Source organism: Balaenoptera ricei, chromosome 1 (genome assembly GCF_028023285.1).
Source record: "Balaenoptera ricei isolate mBalRic1 chromosome 1, mBalRic1.hap2, whole genome shotgun sequence".
Lineage (NCBI taxonomy): Eukaryota > Metazoa > Chordata > Mammalia > Artiodactyla > Balaenopteridae > Balaenoptera > Balaenoptera ricei.
Genome location: NC_082639.1, coordinates 75,467,561 through 75,491,694, shown reverse-complemented (window position 1 = coordinate 75,491,694; position 24,134 = coordinate 75,467,561). Strand labels below are relative to the sequence as shown.

Below are 24,134 nucleotides of genomic sequence, written 5' to 3'. Positions count from 1 at the left end.
ATTTTGTCAAATGCTTTTTTTTACATCTATTGAGATGGTCATATGATTTTTATCTTTTATTTTGTTAGTGTGTTGTATCACCTTGATTTGATGCAGAGATTTTGAATCATCCTTGCATCCCTGGGATAAATCCCACTTGATTTTGGTGTATGATACTTTTAACGTACTCTTTTTTATTGAAGTATAGTTGACTTACAATACTGTGCTTTAGGGAGGCTGTGTCTCTGTGCACCCACTTGTGCTAGCAAGGTGTAGGGAGAGTGCAAAAATGGTGTTCACCAGAACCTCCATCCGCAAAGTCCCAACTCATACCTGCCCCTCCAGCAGTCACTTTAAGATTAACAAATGAATCTCCTTCACATATAGTCCAGGCACTTCTCTAACTGCTGCCTTTACACTGAGTCTCAGGAAGTGTGAGACTATGCGTGAATTACTCAAAAGGAGTATCTCAGATTTCACAGCCCCCCAGTTCCCCTGGATTGAGTCCCATTGGGTTTCCAAAGCCAGATGTTTTGGGGGCCTCATTTTTTCAGTTCAGGTATCAAGGTTTGACACAAACCCCTTGCATCTCAGGAAGTAGCTCCAGACCCATGAGAGCCCTCCCTATTGTGGGTTGCTTAATGGAGGTGGGTTTTTTGGTGAAACCACATGTCTACCTCTCCTACCTATTTAAATGTACCTCTTTTATCCTTTGTCTTGGAGGAGCTATTTAGCTAGTTCTTTTTCAGTGGTAATTGTTTTGTATGTAACAGTAGATTTGGTGTGTCCATGGGAGGAGATGCCATCTTGGACTGCCCCCCAATTGCTAGTTTTTCCAAGGACTTTTGCATATATATTCATCAGAGATATTGGCCAGTGATTTTATTTTCTTGTAGTGTCTTTATTTGGCTTTGGTATCAGGGTAATGCTGGCCTCATAAAATGAGTTTGGAAGTATTCCCTTCTCTTCAGTTTTTTGGAAGAGTTTCAGAAGGATTTACGTTAATTCTTTTTGTAATGTTTGGTAGACTTCTCTAGTGAAGTCATCTGGTCCTAGACTTTTATTTACTAGGAGTTTTTGATTACTGATTCAATCTCCTTGTTAGTTATAGATCTGTTCATATTTTCTGTTTCTTCATGATTCAGTTTTGGTAGGTTGTATGTTTCTAGGAATTTTATCTATTTCTTCTAGGTTATCCAGTTTGTTGCTGATATAAGTCTCTTGTGATCCTTTTTATTTCTGTGTCATTAGTTCTAATTTGCCTTGTTTCAGTCTGGTTTTATTTGAACCTTATCTTATTTTTCCTTAGTCTAGCTAAAGACGTCAATTTTATTGATCTTTTCAAAGAATCAACTTCTAGTTTTGTTGATTTTTTTCTGTTGTTTTTCTACTCTTAATTCATTTATTTCTGTTCTAATATTCATTATTTTATTTCTTCTGTTAACTTCAGACTTAATTTGTTCTCCTTTTTCTAGTTCCTTGAGGTGTAAGGTTAGGTAATTTATTTGAGATCTTTCTCCTTTTATAATGTAGATGTTTACCACCATAAAATTCCCTGTTAGTATTGCTTTTGCTGCATCCCATAAATTTTGGTATGTTGTGTTTTCATTTTTATTTGTCTCAAGATATTTTCTAATTTCCATTTTGATTTTGTCTTTGGTTCTTCAGAAGTGTGTTGTTTAATTTTCACCTAGTTGTGAACTTTTCGCTTTTCCTTCTACTATTGATTTCTAGTTTGATTCCATTGTGGTTAGAAAAGATAGTTGGTATGATTTCAATCTTATTATATTTGTTAAAAACTCGCTTTGTGACCTAATATGTGAGCTATGCTGGAGAATGTTTTGTGTGTGCTTGAAAAGAATGTGTATTCTGCTACTTTGTTCTGTATATGTCTGTTAGGTCAATTTGGTCAATGCCATTGTTCAGATCTTCTGTTCCCTTATTGATCTTCTATCTGGTTGTTGTATCAATTATTGAAAGTAGGGTATTGAAATCTCTTGCATTTATTGTGTTGCTCTCTCTGTATTCTGTCAGTTTTTGCTTAATGTATTTGGGTACTCTGATATTGTGTGCATATTTATGAATAATAGTTATATTTTCTGGCAAATTAATGAAGAAAGTTATCATTGGTCAATGTCCTTATTTGTTTCTTGAGATAGTTTTGACTTAGTCTGTTTTATCTGATGTAAGTATGACACCCCTGCCCTCTTTAGGTTATCATTTGCATGGAGTATCTTTTCCATCCTTTCACTTTCATCCTATGTGTGTCCTTAAATCTAAATTTAGTCTCTCATAGATACAACTATGGATCTTTTTTTTTTTTTATTCAGCCACTTTAAATCTTGATTGCAGACTTTAATCCATTTACATTTAAAGTAATTACTGATCAGGAAGGACTTACTATAGTCATTTTGTTAATTGTTATTGCTTTCTGTCTTGTAACTTCTTTGTCCCTCTTACATTTCTTGCTATTTTCCTTTATGTTTCATTGATTTTTTTTTTTTTTTTTTTGCAGTGACATGCTTTGATTCCTTCCTGATTTCCTTTTGTGTATCTTTTATAAGTATTTTCTTTGTGATTACCATGGAGCTTACATAAAACATCCTATGGTTATAATGCTCTATTTTAAGCTGATAACAACTTAACTTCAGTTGCATACAAGAACTCTATTCTTTTTCTCTGTGGAAGATATTGAGAGGAGTGAGATGCTGAAAGAGATGTTTTAGGAAGAATAATAATAGTAAATTATTGTTATGAATTTGCTGAATGCATAGGGAAGATAAGCAAAATACCAGTTCAGAAACTGTTGCAAACACTAATCAATGTACAGTGAATAAGAAGAAGGAAATAATATTTATTGAGTCTCTGTTATGTTCCAGGTACCATTTTATTTGTTGTAACAAATAAAATTTATTACCTTATAATGCTTATGATAACATGATTCTACAGATAAGGATACTAAGGTCATGTCCCTAGTAAGCTTCAGAGCTGGAATTCAAACTCAATTTCAGATTTTATACATTTTACATTAAAAATTTTTATGTGTTTCCATTGTATATATCATACAGGGTGAAGTAAGTCAGAAAGAGAAAAACAAATATCATATATTAACGCATATCTGTGGAATCTAGAAAAACGGTACAGATGAACCTGTTTGCAAGGCAGAAATAAAGACACAGATGTAGAGAACAAACGTACGGACACCAAGCGGGGAAAGAAGGGGTGGGATGAATTGGGAGTTTGGGATTGATATATCCACACTAATACGTATAAAATAGATAACTATTGAGAACCTGCTGTATAGCACAGGGAACTTTACTTAATGTTCTGTGGTGACCTAAATGGGAAGGAAATCCAAAAACGAAGGGATATATGTATACATATAGCTGATTCACTTCACTGTACAGCAGAAACTAACACAACATTGTAAAGCAACCATACCCCAATAAAAAAAGATGAAAATATTTAAAAACTCAAAAAAATTTTTTGTGTGTTTAACATGATAAATATGAAACATGTACACAGTTTTAAAAATAATAATAAAACAAACCCTATTATTGGTAAGAAATAGATCATTGGAATCCCCTTGTGCATCCCTCACTAATCGTATCTGTCTCTTCCCTTCTGGCATTAACAGTTAACCATTCTCTTGTTTTTGTCATACTTTTACCATCTATGTATATACTGATAATATTTGTAATTTTTCTTGTTTTTGAAATTCATATAAATAAAATCATACTACAGTAAGTCCCCTACATACGACCCTTCAAGTTGCAAACTTTCAGAGATGCAAAATGTGCATTCGCATGTCCAGTCACGTAAGTTAGTTCATGTGTCTGGTGTACATTGTCACGTGCGTGTGTCCTCTACAAGTGGTTGTGCTTTTGTATACTGTACAGTACTGTATAGAGTACAGTAGTCCACTATCTTTATTTCAAGCCCAGGAAGTCCGGAAGCAAGCATAAAAGCAGCAGTGATATATATAGCCGATTGTGTTAGTTGGGTATCTAGGCTAAGTTCATTGGACTTAGGAACAAATTGGACGCACGAACGTGCTCTCGGAATGGAACTCATTCGTATATAGGGGACTTACTGTATATACATTCTTCAGTTACTTTCTTCTTTCACTCAATCTTATCTTTTCAGCTCATTCTAGGTTGATCCATATTATTACAGCATGTTCATTTTCACTGTATAGTAATGCACTGTATAGATAATACTACACTTTTTTAACTGATAGAACTGTTGATAGATATCCTTTCTTGTGGGTATCTTTTAGTTTTCATAAATCTTTCATGTATGCTTGTAAAGACTGTGTAAACTCCAATTTGGGGATTCAGTTTTCTATATATGGCCATTAGATCAAGTTTATTAATTTTGCTATTTAAGTTTTTTCTGTTCCTACTGATTTTTATCTGCTTGACCTACTAATTTCTGGCAGAGATGTGTTAAAATTTCCTCTCTAATAGTGGATTTATCAATTTATCCTTATCAGTTTTTAATGTATGTATTTAAAAGTTGTGTTACTAAATGCATAAGAGTTGTCTTTTCTCTTCCCAGTGACCATAGCCTTTTATCATTATTGAGTGACCCTCTTAATGCTAATAATCTGTTTTACCTTAAAGTCTATTAGATCTAACATTAGTATAATTACTCCAGCTATTTTGAGGCTGGTAAATCACTTGCATATCTCTTCCCATTCTTTGAAATTTCATTTTCCTCGTTTTTATGTTTTGGATGTGTTTCATGTAAACAGCATATAACTAGTTTTTTCCCCCCTTAATATGGCTTTTATTCTTTTAAGATTATAAGGTAGTCTTGGAAGAGAAAGGAAAAAGGAACCTGGGCTTATTTGCCTCCCTGAAAGGGTTAATTTTGGTTTTTAGTCAGGGTGCCACTTCCCTAGGGTAAATAGCTGCAGTGAGGGAATAGCAGAATCTAGTTCTCTTAGATAACTCACCCCTCTTCTGGTTACACCCTGAGTATGGAGCTAAGCCAGTTTCTTAAACATATGCTCCAACCTAAAATTGTACCTTTATTAATGCCTTTTGAGACCTTGCAATTGTTGATAAGTTTTTGGTGTGTGCTTATTTTTAGCTACATGTTTTATTAACCTATCATAATTCAATACAAAATTATTTTCACATATTACAAAATTTCTGATCCTCCCAGAAAAGATTTTGCTTCTTCATCTAAGTCCCCTTTTTCACTTTGCTTATACTTCTATTTCTGTTATAACTCATATTCTAATTTTTATTTTAAGTTGCCTTCTCCCATAATAAATTATGAATTCATTGAGAACAGGGACTGTGTCTCATTTATATTTGTATACTCCAGGCCTCATGTGGTGCTTTTTACTGGACCTTACACATAGTAGAAAATTAATAAAATGTCAGATGAAAAAAATGAATGAACACATGAATTAAATAACTAAACATTAGCTATCCTGTGGTGGAATTTAAATATCACAGCATTCTGATTCTGACCTTCAGTCTAAACATTTAAAAACCTATTACTTAGAGTTCTACAAGAGCATTTTGGCTATTAAGATTTAGAAGTCATTGTATCCGTTAGGATTCTTTCAGTTGTAAGTAATGGAAACTCAACTAAAATATGATTGTATAAATATATGAGAAGTTTAGGAATTCAAACACAACTATACCCAGGACCCCCCAAAACATCATAAGAACCCAGTCACTCCATTTGTTAATTCATTGATTTCATTCTCAGGTTCTCTCCCCTTCATAGTTTCCTTCTGTTTAGGTTTACATCATCCTTAATGCTATTCTGTCTTCCCAGTTGTTCCACTGTAGTCCAAAATTTTCTTTAGTTGGACTAACTTGGGTTTCTGGCTCATTACTGAACCAACCACTGTTTCTAGGGATGTAGAATATGCTGACTTAGGTCCCTGTCACATGTCCACCCTTAAATTTAGTCAGGGGTAGAGTCACCTCCCCTCAAACCACATGGGGAAAGACTGTTTCCTTAAGGAAAATTAGGATGCTTTTGCCTAAAAAAAGAATATATGTTGGACTTGCATAGAACAGTATACTCTCATTTCAATAATCCATCTCTTCCTATTAAAAGTAAGAAAGCTGCGCAAAGCAGCTAGGTTATTGCCTAAACTGATGCAGTTTCTTGAATGGTGCTTATGTACAGAATAATAATATATTACAGACTTTTAAACCGATGAAGAGTTTTTCATTTTTTGATTGTGTTAGAACATAACAATGATAAACCAAGATATATCACGAAGGAAAGATTCTCATGCAGTTTTGTCACTCTGCTCCATTCCAAACTAAAGATCAGTCACATGGGTAGCTCTGCTATTTGGCATAGTTATTTGTTACAGTTAAAAATTAGATAAAACCATTTAATGGTTATAGACTTACTAAAAGCAATAATGCAAAGGTAGTTTTTAAAAGAGATTTACTTAAAACTTTGACACATTGCATAGTTAGGGGAACAAAACAAAATGAAAAATGTTGCCATGTTGAATAGATGATATACAGTGTTTTCTGAAATAGGAAGGTTTTTGTTTTAGTTACTTGGATGAATTGTTATTCAAAGAGCATTTGAGGACTTCCCTGGCGGTCTAGTGGTTAGGACACCGCATTTCCACTGTAGGGGGTGCAGGTTCGATCCCTAGTCGGGGAACTAAGGTCCCACATGCTGCATGGCACAGCCAAAAAAAAAGTAAATTAAAAAAAAAAAAAAGAGTATTTGGTTTTTAACAACATGCATTTAGATTAACAAAAGTTTTCTTTTAATCTTGAAATTCCTAATCATGTTCAGATTGTTACTTTCTTCTGCAAATTTTCCTCTCTTTTCACTAGCCTGCATCAAGAAAGGAAGTAAGTTGAACATTTCATATGAATAATGTGTTCCAGACTTTGCTAGTCTCTTAGCAGATATTAAAACACTATATATCTTCTCCATCTGTTTTCAGACTTTGTGGACACTCTATTATCTTTTTATTGTACTAGTATAAGATTAACAATCGGGCCTATTGCTTTAAATTTAGGAGTACTTTTTATGAAAAGGTGTCCATACGGAGCAGATTATGTGAACATTAACATATTGTTTAAAAATAAGTTTATCATATGTTTTCCACCTTTTTGGATGGCAGGCAGTTTTCTGCTTATCTATCCTCCCATCCCATTTTGATAACTTCCTAATGGGAAATGAATGGTACCAAATAGTATTGTATATCTGAGATTAATGCCTATTGAAAATGTATTAATTGAGCTAAAAATTTTATTGTGTGTCCTTATATTGCTTTACAGGGGCTCATTGGAAATAGAGGGCCTCCTGGACCTCCTGGTCTCAAAGGAACTCAGGTATGAAGAAAATAAATATCCAGTAAGCAATTTTTTAATTCAGATTTTCCTTTTTTATTTTTTATGGGACTTTAGTTTTTGCTCAAAGAAAACTTTGCATTAGTATGGACAATTTTTGCCATTGAGGATTTCAAGTTACCATTTTATATTAGCAGTTATGGAATGGAATTCGGAATCATTTTAATGTTCTGAATTCATTAAGTGATTTATGTAGTGGTGTCCATGGAATGTCTGAAGAATCTGAGTCTAGAATCTCACTTATATGTACCAGAATTTATCTTTAACATTTGTGTCTATTTTATATTTCTAACCCATATATTATATTTTAATTGAATTATGGACTGAGCAAAATGTTTTTAAATAAATAAAATAGAATATAGGATTTCGAAAGAGGTCTGTAAATGTTCAGATGTGGTAAATATGAACTATTTATTTAAAGGTAAAAAATCAGTATGTTTAGAAAATATGTCAATAAATAGAATAAACACATTTATTACTTTTTAATTCTCTTAGAGAATAAAGTATAAAAATTATTTGTTTTAAGTTTCTCTATTCTCTATCCACCCATACAGTGTTTGATCCTTAGAAGAATGCACAAAATTTTATATTTTATGACATTATAACTGATTTGGTCCCAAAAATATTGGATCTGTAAATTAGACAAAAAGAAACTCTAGACATTAAGCTCCATTTGGGTAGGATCTGATATACCTTTATCTCTAAGGCTTAAGACAGAACTGAGACTCAAAAACATATTTGCTAAATGAATTAAGTATCAGAATGTGCCAAGAGCAAACATGTTCTGTACCAATAATTTTTTAATATACCAATGTGTATTGATTTCCATATATTAAGAACTTAATTGAGTTTCTCTCTATGTCAGAGATATTGAGCCCAAGAAGGTAAAGGCTGTCCATAATTCACAATCTCAGTGATTCCTAATCCTGATTTTTGTGATGCCCTAATAGCTTTCACTCTTAGCCACCCTCAATTTTCTATATTTAACTTATACCATCTACCAATTGAAAAATAACCCAGTAGTACAATACATATCCCCCTTAATGTAGATATGAGGTTGTCACACAAAAAATTTAAACGTTATGGGGTGATATAGTTCTAAAATACAAGAAAATCACAGTATTATTTTCATTACATCTCAGAAAGAGCTTCAGATTTCAGAATAACTGGAATAAGGTTTACATTTTTAAATACTTATATCAGGCCATGACATGTTCTGATCTTCTTTTTTAAGGGAGAAGAAGGACTAATTGGATCCTTTGGAGAACTGGGGCCAAGAGTTGGTATCATATAAATAATTTTCGAAGTGTGCTTCTCTTAAAGCAACTGTTTTGTAAATGTTTTTTAATGGCACCAAATTTTAAGTTATAGCGAAGAGCCAAGATTATAACAAACTATAGCCATACGATCCCCCCAAATAAAATAGACCTATAACTAAAATTTTCCAGAGATATTTTAAATGATATTATGCCTATTACATATTTACTTATTCCTTCAGTTCCTTCAGTCTTACAGTCTTAGTAATTTGTACAAGTTATTTATAAAGTTTCTCAAAAAGTAATATGAAGCTAAATACATTAACCATTTTAGTAATATTTTGGAAATTTCTGTTTTCTGAGTTTGTCAGTAAAATTATGGAAAGCAAATAAGACGTATTTTCTGTCCAACTTTTTTTTTCAGATAATATTCTGTGGTAATACATGAATTTCTTATTTTCAAGTTCTGAAAATGAATTTTTTAAGAATTTGGGGATGCATGACAAAAGTTTGCAATATCATGAAGTAATTAAGGTGTGTGCAACACATTTTAAGAAGCATTATTAGACTCACATGAAATACATCTCATTCTTTACTTGAGGACATCATATTGTACAGGTTCTTACAGTATGTTTACATTTAAAGAGACAGTAATTCTTTCTTTTGCACCTTTACCTAACTAGCACATATACTGCCACTCTCTTATTGAAAGAAAAAGAAGAGTTGTTTTTGTTTTTGTTTTTTTTTCATTTTTTGTGAGGTGAGTTATATAACAGAAAGACCATTGTTACTTGTGCTCCAGTATAATTGGTCTTATTTAAAATTTACTTCCCTAGAAAACAGGAAAACCATGTTCACCTCTTGCCTACTCAGTCATAATATTTGTTATTAATTGTTGCTACTATTGGTTGAATATTAATTTAGGCCTAGTGTTGCTCTAAGTTTGTCTCAGGAATCATCCTTAATCTGAAACCAACCCTGCAAGATATTGACTGCATTTTTAGATTTAAAAAAATAAGGCTTTAATATTATATGCTTAAGCATAACATGCTCAAGATAACCATAATATGACAGAACCTAAACAGAACCAAAAGCGATGGCTCCAATACTGATGCTCTGAATCGCTTGATTTCAAAGAGATTATAAATATGCCAATGCCTGATACCAGTGCAATTCTTTCCATAATGTAGATAGTGATGTATAACTATTTCTTAATATACTGCAGTGCCTGAGTATTACATTATTAAAGATGAAAGAAATATTCCTGCTAAGGCTTTTTCCAGACAGTGTGAATAAAATGTATTATTGATTATTTTGTAAATATCAAAGTCCTGTAATGATTTAGACTCTTAACTACATTTCTTCTTTTATATCTGCAAATTGATTAGAGAGCAATTGATATTTAACAATAATAGGATAATTTTTTATCCTTTGCTCTATTTTGTGCTTGTTAGGGAACCACTAGACAATTTCAAGCAAGGCAGAGACCAAAATTAGAACAACTTTTTGGGTGGAAGTCCTAAATATAATTTTAAGTTGCTAAAGTTTTTGTATGTAGTCAAAACAGAATGGGAGCCAGAGGGTTGTTTTGTTTTGCTTTATTTTATTTTAAGAAAGAAGAATATGCGAGTACTTGTTAATGAATAGGAGTAATAAAATCCAAATATATAATGCCTAGTAGATATTATAAGTTAGTATTCTTTTTAGCAATCCCCCCACACACTTTTTCTACTCCTAGAACACATTGGTTGAGGTATAGTGATCTCCTTAATCAAATCTTGCGTAATCAGACATCAGTTTTTTGATATTAGAAACCACCTACTGTAGATTACTCCAGGATATTGGACTTTCTCTCCTTCAGGGATCTTATCCTCTACTCTCTTCAGCTACTTACTGCTATGGTGAAACCCTTGACCTTGTCATTACCAGTAAGAGCAACCTCTTCATTTTCCATTTTAAACTTCTCATTCCCCAACCATCATCCCCTTTCTTTCTGGTGCTTTCTTTCTTGTAACCCAATCCAACAGTCCCAATAGAAATTTCAATTCATTGATTCTAATGCCATTCCATTACTCCTTGTCTCTCTCATCACCACATATCCCTACTCATCATGCTTAAAACATTGTAATTATCCCTTTGATAACATTCTGAATTCTATTTCCATACCCATTTACTTTCACATTTTTAAATCATTATTTTTTACTTTCTCCTGAACTCCATTTACTTCTATTAGCCCTTTACCTCGCATCTTAGTTCCCTGAGAAGATTGAAGTAATCAGAAGAGAACTTTCACAAGTTTCTACCATCACTTCTATCCCACCTCCCTGTATCTATGCCATTTACTGTGCCTTCTCTCTTGTTATTGTGGATGAACAGGCCATTTTTCTAGGTGAGGTCAAAACTTCCACTTGTTCACTACATACTACATCGTCTTGCCTACTGAAGAACATTGATCCAGCAATTTTCCCCACTCTCTCCTGCATCTTAATTTTGTTCTCTTTAATGGATCAATCCTATCAGCATATAAACATACTATTATTTCTTCTGGCTTAAAAACAAAAACAAAATTTGTATTGACTCCAGTTTTCCTTCCAGGTTTTGCTTTTCTCTCCTTCCCTTTTCGGGAAGACTTCTCAAAAGTATTGGATTTACATGCTTTTTCCAATTATTCTCCTCACCCCATCTGCTGAAACCATTCTTGTCCCCGCCTCTCTGAAACAGTTGATCTTATGAAGGTCATTAATGACCTCCATGCTGCTGAATTCAGTGATCATTTCTCAGTCTTCATATTACTCAATATTTATATCCTTCAATATTTATATCCCTCAGATTTGACAAGATCACTCTCCTCCTGGAAAAACTTTCTTCACTTGTATTACCTTCCTCCTAGTTCTCTGGCAGCAGATTTGCATATTTTCCTCATTTCTTCAAATTCTAAATTTTAGAGTTCCCCAGGGCTTGGTTTGCTATCTACACTCACTGCCTAGATGAGCTGGTCCATTCTTATGGCTTTAAATGCCATCAAAATGCTGGTGATTTCCAAAATTATATGTTCAGATCAGAACCTTCTACCCCTAAGCTCTGCTCTTGTATTAACTACCACAAGATCTCTCCACTTAGATGTCTAACAAGATTATCAAACTGAAATGTCCAAAGCTAAACTTTCAATTTACCCTTCAAACCTGTTCTCCCACAGTCTACCTCATTTCATTTGGCCCCTTAGTCAGATTAAAGCTGAATGAACTCATTCTTGAGTTCATTCGTGACTCTTCTCTTTCTTTCACATTCCATGCATGACCCATCAGCAATTCCTGGAAGCTCTGCTTTCAAACTATATACAGAATCGTACCACTTCTCACAGCCTCCTCTGTTCCCACCCTGATAATGCCACTGTCGTCTCTCACTTGGATTATTGCAGTAGACTCCTCTCTGGACTCCCTGCTTCTGCTCTTACATCAGAGTGATCCTGTTAAAACATAGATCCTGGTGCTTCTCTTCTCAAAGCCTGCTAAGAGTTAAAGCCAAAGCCCTTACTGTAACCTGCCAGGCCTTTCATGACCTGGCTTCATATCCCCCATTCCCTTCTCATCCCTCATCTTCTTACTCATCTCCTCTCTTACTCTCTCCAGCTGCATTGACTCTTCATCGTTTCTCCAACACACAGGCACATTCTTGCCTCAGGGCCTTTACACATGCTCTTCGCCTCTGCTTGGAATGCTCTTCCTTCAAATATCCATGTAACTTGTGCCTTTTTAAAAGTCTTTACTCAATTGCCACCCTCTCAGTGAGGTCTTTTTTGGCAGTCTTACCAAAAATTTTAACAAAACTACCACAACAGTTTATATCTCCCTTCCTGCTTAATTTGATGTTCTTCAAATTTACCACTACCTAACATACTATGTATTTTACTTATTTTTTTAAATTATCTTATCCTAGAGCTGTGCATGGCAAGTAGACAGTCAAACATGGTAGAAGGAATGGCTAATGAGTTTGATGAAATGCATTTATCTAATAATTTTGAAGTGCTTCATCTCATAGGATAGTCTGAATTTCATGAATTAGGAAACTTTCAAAAATAAGAATGATTAAACATATCTTTTTTTTTTTCCTGTTCTCTTCTAGGGAAAACCAGGTCCAAAGGGGTATGCAGGTGAATCAGGACCAGAAGGCTTGAAGGTGAAGCAACTGACTTTATTACCAGTTACAAAGTATAATTTTCAAAAAGATAAAGTTATGACTTTCATAACAATATAAAATAAACACATGTCAAAGATTTTTATTCAACTCATCAATTGAAGGAACCAGTCATATGTTAAAACTTGTTCAAATATTGATAGCATTTGAAATGTTATATGTCTTTACATCTATATCTGTATCTGTATATATGTCTATAAATATCTATGACTATAACTATGTCTATGTAATTGGATATGCATTTTAGTAAAGGAATGTTCAGATGTGTAGTTAGCTACAGGACAATAAACCATAACTTTGAGGGCTGTCTATTCCACTGGACAGAAATCTACAAGTTACTATAACTTCACTTAAAAAATTTATATGTGTGTGTGCGTGTGTGTGTATTTTCACTAAGTCTGGGTCCTCTAATCAATAATATACAGTAAGTCTAAGTAAGCACATACCCTGCATAATCATTGGGTGTTCTTCATACTTTTATGACATTGAAAAAAATGTGTTACCTACTTTCTTGCTTTGTTTTCAAGTACTGTATGACTTTTTTGTAACACCAACAAATATAAAGTAAGGCAGTGGTTTTATATGTACAGCATTAAGGTCTGAAGGAAACTTATAAGAATTGGTGATTTGTACAAATTTAAAATTCAATGAAAAATTGAATTGCATCATAGATTTATTGCTGAATTTCCTAAAGCTAGAGTTCATTATTTACATTAAACTCTTCATTTTTGTGATACAGAAACTAAGGAAAAAACCAAACAACACTTTCTGAGGTCAATTAATAAAGAAATATGAGCTAAAATATTTTTTATTGTGTCAGCATGTCTGTTGCTGAAATTATCTTGGGAGAGTATGTGTACCTGACTCTCAAGTTACATAGAAAAACTCCCAGAAAATAGAAGCACGATATTTATAAATAGAAGGCTTCATTCTCCTTTACTGTATTTAATCCCTGTACTGCCAAATAGCTCTAAAAAATCCACCTGTGAACTACCATCCAGTCAAACTGGCAAGAGACCAATCTCAGTGATTACTGACATTCTGCCTTCTCCCTAGAATTACACCAGCATCTAGGTGGCATCTGTGTTACCTAGGAAGTGAAGGAAGTTCTTTAATGTTCAGTCCTCATACTTGTCTCTGAAATTTCTTCCTTGGTGTATTACATAGCTATTCACTAGGACCTGGCACTCCCTTAGGGGAACCTGACACTCGGGGAGCACTTAGGGGTTGGTTAAGGGTCACCGCCTTTCACCGAACTCTAGGATCTCTATTCTCTCCCTAGGCCTGGGGGATTATTCCTCTCTGTCTCTTTTTGCCCTCAAAGACAACTCACCTCCTACATTCAGGCTCTTTGAAAACTAAAGCGTGAATGTAGGTAATCTGCAAGCAACTTTTGCTTTCTGCCTGTTAACACAGACCTCCCTTAAGACTACGTATCACAAAGGGTCCATCTCCATAGTTGGAATTTGAGAGGGGCGTTGGGTAAGGAGAAAATAAAAGAAAATTAATTATATATATGTATATATACACATACATATTATGTATATATTTGTATATATATACATAAAATCCTGCCACATTATTTTCTACAAAAGCTATCTAATGAACTATCAGTCAAAAACTAGGATTTCCAACCTACTATTACAATGTTTTATTCTTTACTATTTATCTAAATGCGTACAGAAATAGAAAAGAAAATTTTTAGAGTCTTTGAAAGTTTATTTCAAACTGATTACCTATATGAATATTAGGTTTCAGTGCTTAAAATCAGCACCATCCAATAGAGTATGTAATACGAATCACAGATGTGAGCCACAGTAAAAAAAAAAAAAAAAAGTGAAAAGAGATAGGAGAGATTAATTTCAGTAATATATTTTATGTAACCCAAGATATAAGCATATTATCATTTCAACATGTAATCAATATTAAAATTATTAATGAGATTTTTTTATACAAAGTCTTTGAAATACAGTGTGTATATTATACTTACATCACATTTCAGTTCAGACAAGTTAATTTCAAATGCTCAGTAGCTACATATCATGAGTGGCTACAGTATTGTTCAGTGAGTTTAACTACCCCACACTGCAATATAATTATTAATTTTTAGACAGCAGTTGATGGCTTAATTTCCTATCTCTGGTATAAATAAAATGTACATTCCTGTCAGATTAACTATATGTGGTACCCTGAACTCAATCTTCTACTTTCATTAATCTGTGCTTTTGTTCAGCCTTTGTTCATGCCATTCCTCACCACTAAAAATGGCACTTTCTCATCACCAGTGTAAAAATCACCTGTTCTTCAGGGCCCAACTCAAATACAGTTTCATAATTTATTATTTGAAACCATTAATGTTTGGATTTTAAAAAGGTTATATATATATATATATATATATATATATATATATATATATATATACTGTATTTTACTTAACACTGCCAGCAGGCTATGGGACAGCACAACCATAATTAGACAAATTGATATTTCTATGGTGAAATGTAAGGATGTTCAGATTAATCAAACTATATCAAGACTATAAGTAGCCTCACTCAGATCAGGTAAAAGCACCACTATCAAATAAACACAGGTTAGGTCAAGTTTGCCACTAAATGTGTTGTGAAAAACTTTGGGTTTTCAGAGCTTTAGGGACGGCAGAACTGCGGTTAAGATTATGAACATGCATTACTTCTCCAGTGAAGCCAGCTCTAGCTGCACACGCACACAGGGTGCCTGTGCCTAGGAACTCCTTTACTACTTACCTGTAGCGTGTGTTCTGTTCTGCTTGTTCTGCTCAGCATTGTGAGATACCTTCTCTACTGAAGCAAAGAGAGTGTTCCTGCGCGCATGGGCTTTATTTTCATTCTTCTTAGTATCTTCTGCAGTGGCAGCCTACCACTCTGCCATTTATAGAGTATACCTCAGTAGATATTTTATTTTTTAAATTTTATTTGTAAAAGTGTTTTAAAAGTGATTAAACGTCATAAATAGAAGAATGTAATTTAAGAAAACAAGTTAATATTATTTGAATGAAAATACAGGAAGGACTACGTTCTGTACAAATACTGTAACAAGAGTTTTGAATAACTGAAAGTTTCTTTGTGATTTTCTAGGTTATAGATAATTACATTAAAATGAAAACAGGAGCAATGTTGAGAGGAATCTTGTTTGAAAAATAATCATTTTTGCAACCTTATATTCTTTATTAACAGGGAGAAGTAGGAGATCAAGGAAACATTGGGAAGATTGGTGAAACAGTAAGCTTGTTTTATGCTCTTATTTTCAACTCTTAAATCATCTTGTGAGCATTTTTAGGAATCATGTTAGCATGATCTATGCTTATAAAATTCAGAATATAAAATACTTACCCACTACAAATTTAAATTCATTGGTGATGTGACAAATAAAACCTACTCTACAAAAGAGAAATGAGGGAAAACACAGATACTGATAGTTTTATCCAATATAAATTACATTTGTGATCTCAGGAACATTCTTGTATCTAATATTTGGTCTTTACATTTAGTTCTGATCATTTCAAACTAAATTTGACCGTAACGTTTTTCATGATTAAAAAACTACAAATTATCAAACCATAAAATATTATAATAGGTGGAAGATATTTTTCTTTGTATTTGAAAGATTGGAGTAAACCATGAGGTAATTCATTGGGAAACATAATTTCTTTCCTCAGAAGTTTGGCTTGTTTAAATTTACATTATTGAGGAAATAGGAGGCTTCATGTTGTATTTGAATCAGATATGTTAGGGGTAATTTTTTTTTTTTTTTCCTATGGGACAAGTCAGCTACAATATTCTCTAACAAATGAACCTACATAACATATAAAGTAGTAAATTAAATTAATGAAAGGCAAGTGACTTTATCTACAGAGTGTGCTGGGTTGTCACAAAGAAAGTGATACTGTTTAATAACAATAGTTATTTAATAGGTTAAATGAGCAAATATAATTTTCTATAACCTATCTTACAACTTAAATAAAAATAAATTTTCTTAAAAATTGTTTTGTGAGCTTAAATAATTAAATATATTTTCTAGCCTGGTAGTAAAACAGCAATGCATTTCTGATACTCTTAATTTTTGTCACTAATTATTAATAAAAATAGGGAGATGATCCATTTAGTCTTAAAAGATCATTGCCATACCATTTAATCCTGAATCACTAGAAGGTGAATATTTTTTTCCTTTTTTTTAACCAAAAGGGAAATTTCAATGGAGTATTTATATCAATTCAATTATTCAAGGCTTCTCATCAAATATGAATGTAATCTGTATTTCTCTGTCATTCAAATTTTTTAAAATTTAATTTAAAGAAATGAAATTCTGCCATTTCTGAGTGACAAATTGCTTAAAAATATATATAAACTAAAATTTATAGCCAAACTTAAAATAACAATGAAGAACAGAACATCTTTTCTTAAAATAACACATATCAAACTTCTAAGTTTTATTTGCTTAATAATGTTGGACTGGTTCCACTAGTAACCCATCACCAGTGCTGTCCAAAGAGGAAATGGACTATTTTGGCAGGTAGCAGATTTCTGTTATTGGAGGGAAATTAACAATTATGGATCATTCGCTATGTGCCAGCCATAATGCTATGTGATATTTTATATTGTGGAATTTCATTTAATTCTCTAACAATTTTAAAAGACACATTTTGTTATTCCAGTTTTTGAAATGAGGAAACTGAAGCACAGTAAGTAACCTGTTCAGAGTTACATAGCTGATCAATAGCTAAACTAAGATTTAAACCCATAGCTCCAAACTCAAAATCCAGATCTCAAAATCAAAAGCATTATACCATGCTGGGGATTTTTTTCCAGCTTTACTGAGGTATAATTGACAAATAAAATTTAAGATATTTAAAATGTATGTGATGATTTGATACGCATATATATATATTGATACATTGTGAAAGGATCCCCCCACTTCCATCAGGTTAATTAGCATAGCTGGGGATATTTTAATATTAGCTGAAAGCCACTTGGCCTAGATATTATAGAGTGGTTTTAGGCATCAGATAAGTTATGAAACAAAAGGACCTTTCCAACTTTGAGGTTCCATCTTCCTCATTAAGGATGGGAGATAAAGACTTTTAAAAACTTTAGTGGTTATATTGAATTAATTAAGATATATAAAACACCTGAAGAATATTTTTGGCTCTTGATAATTCCCAACTTCTATTTTATCATATTAATTTCAAAATCTTAGAAATATAGTTCATCTAATCCAGAGTTCTGTTAAAACTCTCAAGAGATATGGGAAAATACGATTGCGCTTCATGATGTCAGTCTTGTAATTTGGGGATATCTAAGGTTAGTTGTAATTGCATAGCTAGTTTTTATTTTTCCCAAACTTTTTGTATGGTCATTTAATTCCCTTTTAATAGCCTCCTCCAGTTTTGTTTCTTTCTAGATTCATACAAATTAGAACCCAATTTGTGATAGAGAGTGCCGAACACAGTGGTCCCATCTCGTGTCTATATACCTCTTGCATTTACTTACTATAGGCAAAGAATTAATTTCTATAAATGTGCCCTAAATAAGTCTCTAATTTCAAAGAAATTATCCTCTACGTTCTAGCATTCTTTTATGAATAAACCTGGAATTATCCCACCTTAATTGCCAGTCCTCTCTGTCTTTAATTCTCTAGGATGAAATTATTTGAAGAGCTGTAAAAGGGAAGAGAATATACTTTTTCAGTATTGGTCAAGAGACCGGAATTAAAATCAGTATATAGGCCTTATAAGGGAACAGACATTATAAGGGATAGACATTATAAGGGAACAGCTTTTTTTGTAGGCAAGAATATTTTAATAGAATTCCTAACACTCAGACTCTTCCGTAGAGTGATTCAACACTTCGTCTTTAGATTTGGATGACTTCCTGCAATCATTTGTTCAGCAGATATTTATATTTATATTCAGGCACATTCATTGACCATTTGATCCCTGCCTTCATGAAATTTATAGTCTATCAGAGGTTTGACAGACGTTAAATAAATAATCAAATAAAATATATAATTATAAACTGTAATACATTCTCTAGATGAAAATTTTAAGGGACTGTGACAAAGTTGCCAAATTTAGATCAGGAGATGAGAGAAGACTTTTGAAATGCCATATGAACTGTGACCATAAAGAATGGTATGAGTTAGCTTGGGAAGAGTGGGGGGAAAAACTGCTCCTGGAATATGCAATATAACATACTTCCCACCTGTGCCACTTGCCTTGCTTTAGACAAGTCACTTAATTTCTCTAAATATTTGTTTTCTCAACAGTATAAGTATGAAAATAATAACTACCTCATAGAGTTTCTCATGAGGATTAAACATGATAATGCACTTAAAGCACTTAGCACAGAGCTGGTCACATAGTGAAAACTTGATAAATGTTAGCTGTATTGGCCCTGATGGTGGTTATTCTTACATGTGATGGTTCTAAGTGGGAAAGCATTTAACTGTTTTGAGGAACTGAAAGAAAGCCAGTGTGGATAGACCTTGGTGAACCAAGGGAAAAGCAGTATTAGGTGGTATTAGTGAAGGAGGCAGGAGCCAAATCATTCAGGACCATGTTTATTATTTTGGACTTGGTCCTAAAGTAGATGGAGAATCATTGAAGTATTCTAAGTAAGGCAATGACATGATTTAATTTGTGTTTTAAGATCACTCTGTAGCAGTGGATTGGGAACTTGGAACATGGTTGTGAGCAGCAGAAGTAGAAGAGGGTAACCAGTTAGGATGCTATTGCAGTAGACTAAACAAGGGAGAAAAATGACAGGCCAGATGATGGCAGTGGAGATAAGTGGATGTATTTGAGATCTGTTTAAGGTGACAGTTTGGACAAAGGCTGCAATAAAAGAGAATGATTCTAGTCAGTCCCCAGCATATAATAGACCTTTGATTACTGTTTATGATTATCAGGAGAATTCTGGAAGCGTAAGGAATTGGTATTTATGATGTTTAAGGATAATTCCAATTCTAAGAATCTATGACTCTTTTCTAAGAATTGTAATGTTTTCTAGTCTTCCTCTCATCTGCCAATTTGGCTTCTTTTCTCTGGCTGTCTTTCTGGAGTTGGAACAAACAGAGCTAGACTAAATATTTTAGGGACAGTGGATCCACAGCCTTCTCCATGAGTGGGATAACTTTATGTTTTCTTTATTTTTGATGATACTCAAAACTATGCAGGCGTTTTTCAATAGCAGGAAACTGGGGTGTCTTTGGAAAATGATCAGCAGTCACTCCCAGGATCCTTTTCTAGTCTGTTATTTTAAAGATAAAATTTGGAATTTTTTTTCATTAAGTGACCTTGATTACATTAAATTCAGAGGCCGTTTTTCTGCCCACTTGAAGAGCTCCTCATGATTGTCCTATACTCTGACCAGACTCTCTTTATAGCTCTTAAAATATAATCCAACTATTTGATTTCACCTCATTTACTCCTTAATTTATCCATTTAGCAAATTTCATAAGCAATCTACCATGTCCTCTCTGTTATTCTGCCTGCCCCCTGGTGTGCTAGTGTATAGTAAATGACTGATGAACAGAAAGGAAGAGGAAGAGGAAAGGCCATGCATAATCCTCAAAATCAGGTAATCCAGTTCTCATTATAAAACCTTTAGAATCAGAGAACTTCTGTTGGCTGATTCTAAGCTGGATTATAACCAATTCATTCAAGACCAAGTAGAGGTGGAGTCAGAGGAGGAAATTAAAAGAAGTCTATTTCTTGAAGACCTATTATCTCATTTAATCTTGAAACAACCCTTGTAAGATAAATCTTACTGCCATTCTATAAGTGAGGAAACTGAGATTTGTTGAAGTTATGTGATATGTTCAAATTCACAGCTAGTAAGCAAATGTGAATTCTCTAATTCCAGTTCTAGGGTTCTTTTCTCTGCATCAGGAAATCATCAGTTTGTCCTGCTTTTAAATGGAACCTTGAAGTGCATCCTTGTGAATCAATGGTTATTAGAAAGATTTAAAAGATTTTGAAGGATCTGGAAGAAAATATTTTAGAAGTGCTCAACACAAAATCTCATTTGATACAGTGGTTAGTTTTGCTGCTTTCTCGTAGCATTACTGTGAAATTATTATCAAACTTGATACAAGCTGGTTTTATTTAACAAGTTCTATTCTTTCTTTCATTAAGAGGAGAATGGTGGCTTTATGTGGACATATCTAAATCATAAAAAGTGACTCATATTTCCTTGAGGAAAAGTCCCAGACTTGATGGCACCATTTAGCCAAACAGAAAGAACAAAGTAAAATTCTATCAATTGCCCCTCTGTAGGGCCTCTGTAGTGACTTTATCTTAAAAAATATCATCTACTCCCTTCTGTTTTCAAGCTGCACATACCTGTAGCACACTGCAAAGCTGTGTATATCTCCTACCTGGCAGGGTGTGGTAATTTTTCTCAGAGAATGGAAAGTTATATGAAATGTATATCCACGATGCAGTCCATCACAAGAAGGATATATACCTGAATATGATAAAAAAAAAGCTATAATTTATTGAAAATCTGTGATCTGCCAGATACTTTGCATATATTGTATCTTTTAATCCTTACAAAAGACACTGGGAAATATTCCTTTTTTATACAAAAGAAAACTTATGTTTCAGAGAAGTTAAACTTGTCTGAGGTCAGATAATAAAGTAGCAGAGCTGGGACTGAAAAGGAATTATGACTAACTTCTCCATATCCCCATGCTTCCTCTTAACAATGAGGTGAAGATTTCTAATTGTCTTTCTAATGAATACATATCGTTCTGTTATTACTGTATGAAGCTGAAAATTATGGGGCCCCAATTACCACATGGTGGTTTGACAAGTGTCTCAAAAACATGTATGTGTTAAACTGTTATGTTTTAGGATCATGTATTTGACATTTATCATCTTTGAAATGTTTTAATAGCATCACTTAGTCAATTAAGTGAATTAATTTCACTATACTATTAAGTCTGTGAAAGTGTAGAACGTTAAAAAAAAGTATCAATCAGTGAAATCAAAAGGGAAGTTACAGAAAGTGTGTGGACATATCAGTGGATATGAACAGAGAAGATATATAATGTTATAATTCCAGGTAAATTGAAGAGAAGTGAAGTAAACAATTCTAAAAACCCTACCATTCTCTAAAACCAGGTCCAAGGTGAACTATTACTTTAGACATGAGATGCCAATAGTTTTAAAATCTCAAACACAAGAGATTTATCCAAGAAAATGCAGTCAGCAAATTTCTAGGAACAGTTGAGGTGCTTACAAAGGTAGAAGGATTTTTGAGTCTTTTGGACTATAAGATACACTATTTTCCTGACATTTATGACATCTCTTTGTAAAAAGCAAAATAAGTTACTAAGAAAATAGCAAATACTATATTAGATGTGATCCTATAGAAATTTTTTCTACAGCTACGAAAATTAAAGAGTATGGGAAAAATGATGACTATGGAAAATCGTTCATATCACAAAACCAAATGTCATAAGAGGTAGACCAAGAATAAATCACATGTAAGTGGTTATTAAGGAAAAAGCAACAAAAATTTTTTAAAAATTCACATGATTATAATATAAAAGCTAAAAGGCAAAATTTATATCTATGGGGAAATGAGTGATACACATGATCCTGTGCTACAAGCTAAAAACAGAGAAGTTATTGAAAGCCAAGCATATAAAGGCTTATATACTTTATTTTTTTATTATTATTATTTTTTTAATGTTTATTTATTTATTTATTTTCTTATTAGTCATCCATTTTATACACATCAGGGTATACATGTCAATCCCAATCTCCCAATTCATCACACCACCATCCCCACCCCCCGCCGCTTTCCCCCCTTGGCGTCCATACGTTTGTTCTCTACATCTGTGTCTCAATTTCTGCCCTGCAAACCGGTTCATCTGTACCATTCTTCTAGGTTCCACATATATGTGTTAATATATGATATTTGTTTTTCTCTTTCTGACTTACTTCACTCTGTATGACAGTCTCTAGATCCATCCACGTCTCTACAAATGACCCAATTTCATTCCTTTTTATGGCTGAGTAATATTCCCTTGTATATATGTACCACTTCTTCTTTATCCATTCGTCTGTCGATGGGCATTTAGGTTGCTTCCATGTCCTGGCTATTGTAAATAGTGCTGCAATGAACATTGGGGTGCATGTGTCTTTTTGAATTATGGTTTTCTCTGGGTATATGCCCAGTAGTGGGATTGCTGGGTCATATGGTAATTCTATTTTTAGTTCTTTAAGGAACCTTCATACTGTTCTCCATAGTGGCTGTATCAATTTACATTCCCACCAACAGTGCAAGAGGGTTCCCTTTTCTCCACACCCTCTCCAGCATTTGTTGTTTATAGATTTTCTGACGATGCCCATTCTAACTGGTGTGAGGTGATACCTCATTGTAGTTTTGATTTGCATTTCTCTAATGATTAGTGACGTTGAGCAGATTTTCATGTGCTTCTTGACCATCTGTATGTCTTCTTTGGAGAAATGTCTATTTAGGTCTTCTGCCCATTTTTGGATTGGGTTGTTTGTTTTTTTAATATTGTGCTCCATGAGCTGTTTATATATTTTGGAGATTAATCCTTTTTCGGATCATTCATTTGCAAATATTTTCTCCCATTCTGAGGGTTGTCTTTTCATCTTGTTTATGGTTTCCTTTGCTGTGCAAAAGCTTTGAAGTTTCATTAGGTCCCATTTGTTTATTTTTGTTTTTATTACCATTACTCTAGGAGGTGGATCAAAAAAGATCTTGCTGTGATATATGTCAAACAGTGTTCTTCCTATGTTTTCCTCTAAGAGTTTTATAGTGCACGGTCTTACATTTAGGTTTCTAATCCATTTTGAGTTTATTTTTGTGTATGGTGTTAGGGAATATTCTAATTTCATTCTTTTACATGTAGCTGTCCAGTTTTCCCAACACCACTTAGTGAAGAGACTGTCTTTCCTCCATTGTATATCCTTGCCTCCTTTGTCATAGATTAGTTGACCATAGGTGTGTGGGTTTATCTCTGGGCTTTCTATCCTGTTCCATTGATCTATATTTCTGTTTTTGTGCCAGTACCATATTGTATTGATTACTGTAGTTTTGTAGTATAGTCCGAAGTCAGGGAGCCTTATTCCTCCACCTCCATTTTTTCCCCTCATGCCTGCTTTGGCTATTCGGGGTCTTTTGTGTCTCCATACAAATTTTATGATTTTTTGTCCTAGTTCTGTAAAAAATGCCATTGATAATTTGATAGGGATTGCATTGAATCTGTAGATTGCTTTGGATAGTATACTCATTTTCACCATATTGATTCTTCCAATCCAAGAACATGGTAT

General features: G+C 33.5%; 1 protein-coding gene across 4 annotated transcripts in view; it reads left to right on the top strand.

Annotated features, from left to right (window-relative positions):
- Positions 1-24,134, top strand: part of COL24A1 (collagen type XXIV alpha 1 chain) — a 389,925-nt gene that overhangs the window by 165,139 nt on the left and 200,652 nt on the right. For all 4 annotated transcript variants that reach the window (XM_059925489.1, XM_059925499.1, XM_059925479.1 and 1 more), the window contains 4 exons: positions 7,266-7,319; positions 8,572-8,616; positions 12,716-12,769; positions 16,000-16,044. In XM_059925489.1, the coding sequence (XP_059781472.1) occupies positions 7,266-7,319; positions 8,572-8,616; positions 12,716-12,769; positions 16,000-16,044 (198 nt within the window). The remainder of the gene's footprint in view (positions 1-7,265; positions 7,320-8,571; positions 8,617-12,715; positions 12,770-15,999; positions 16,045-24,134) is intronic.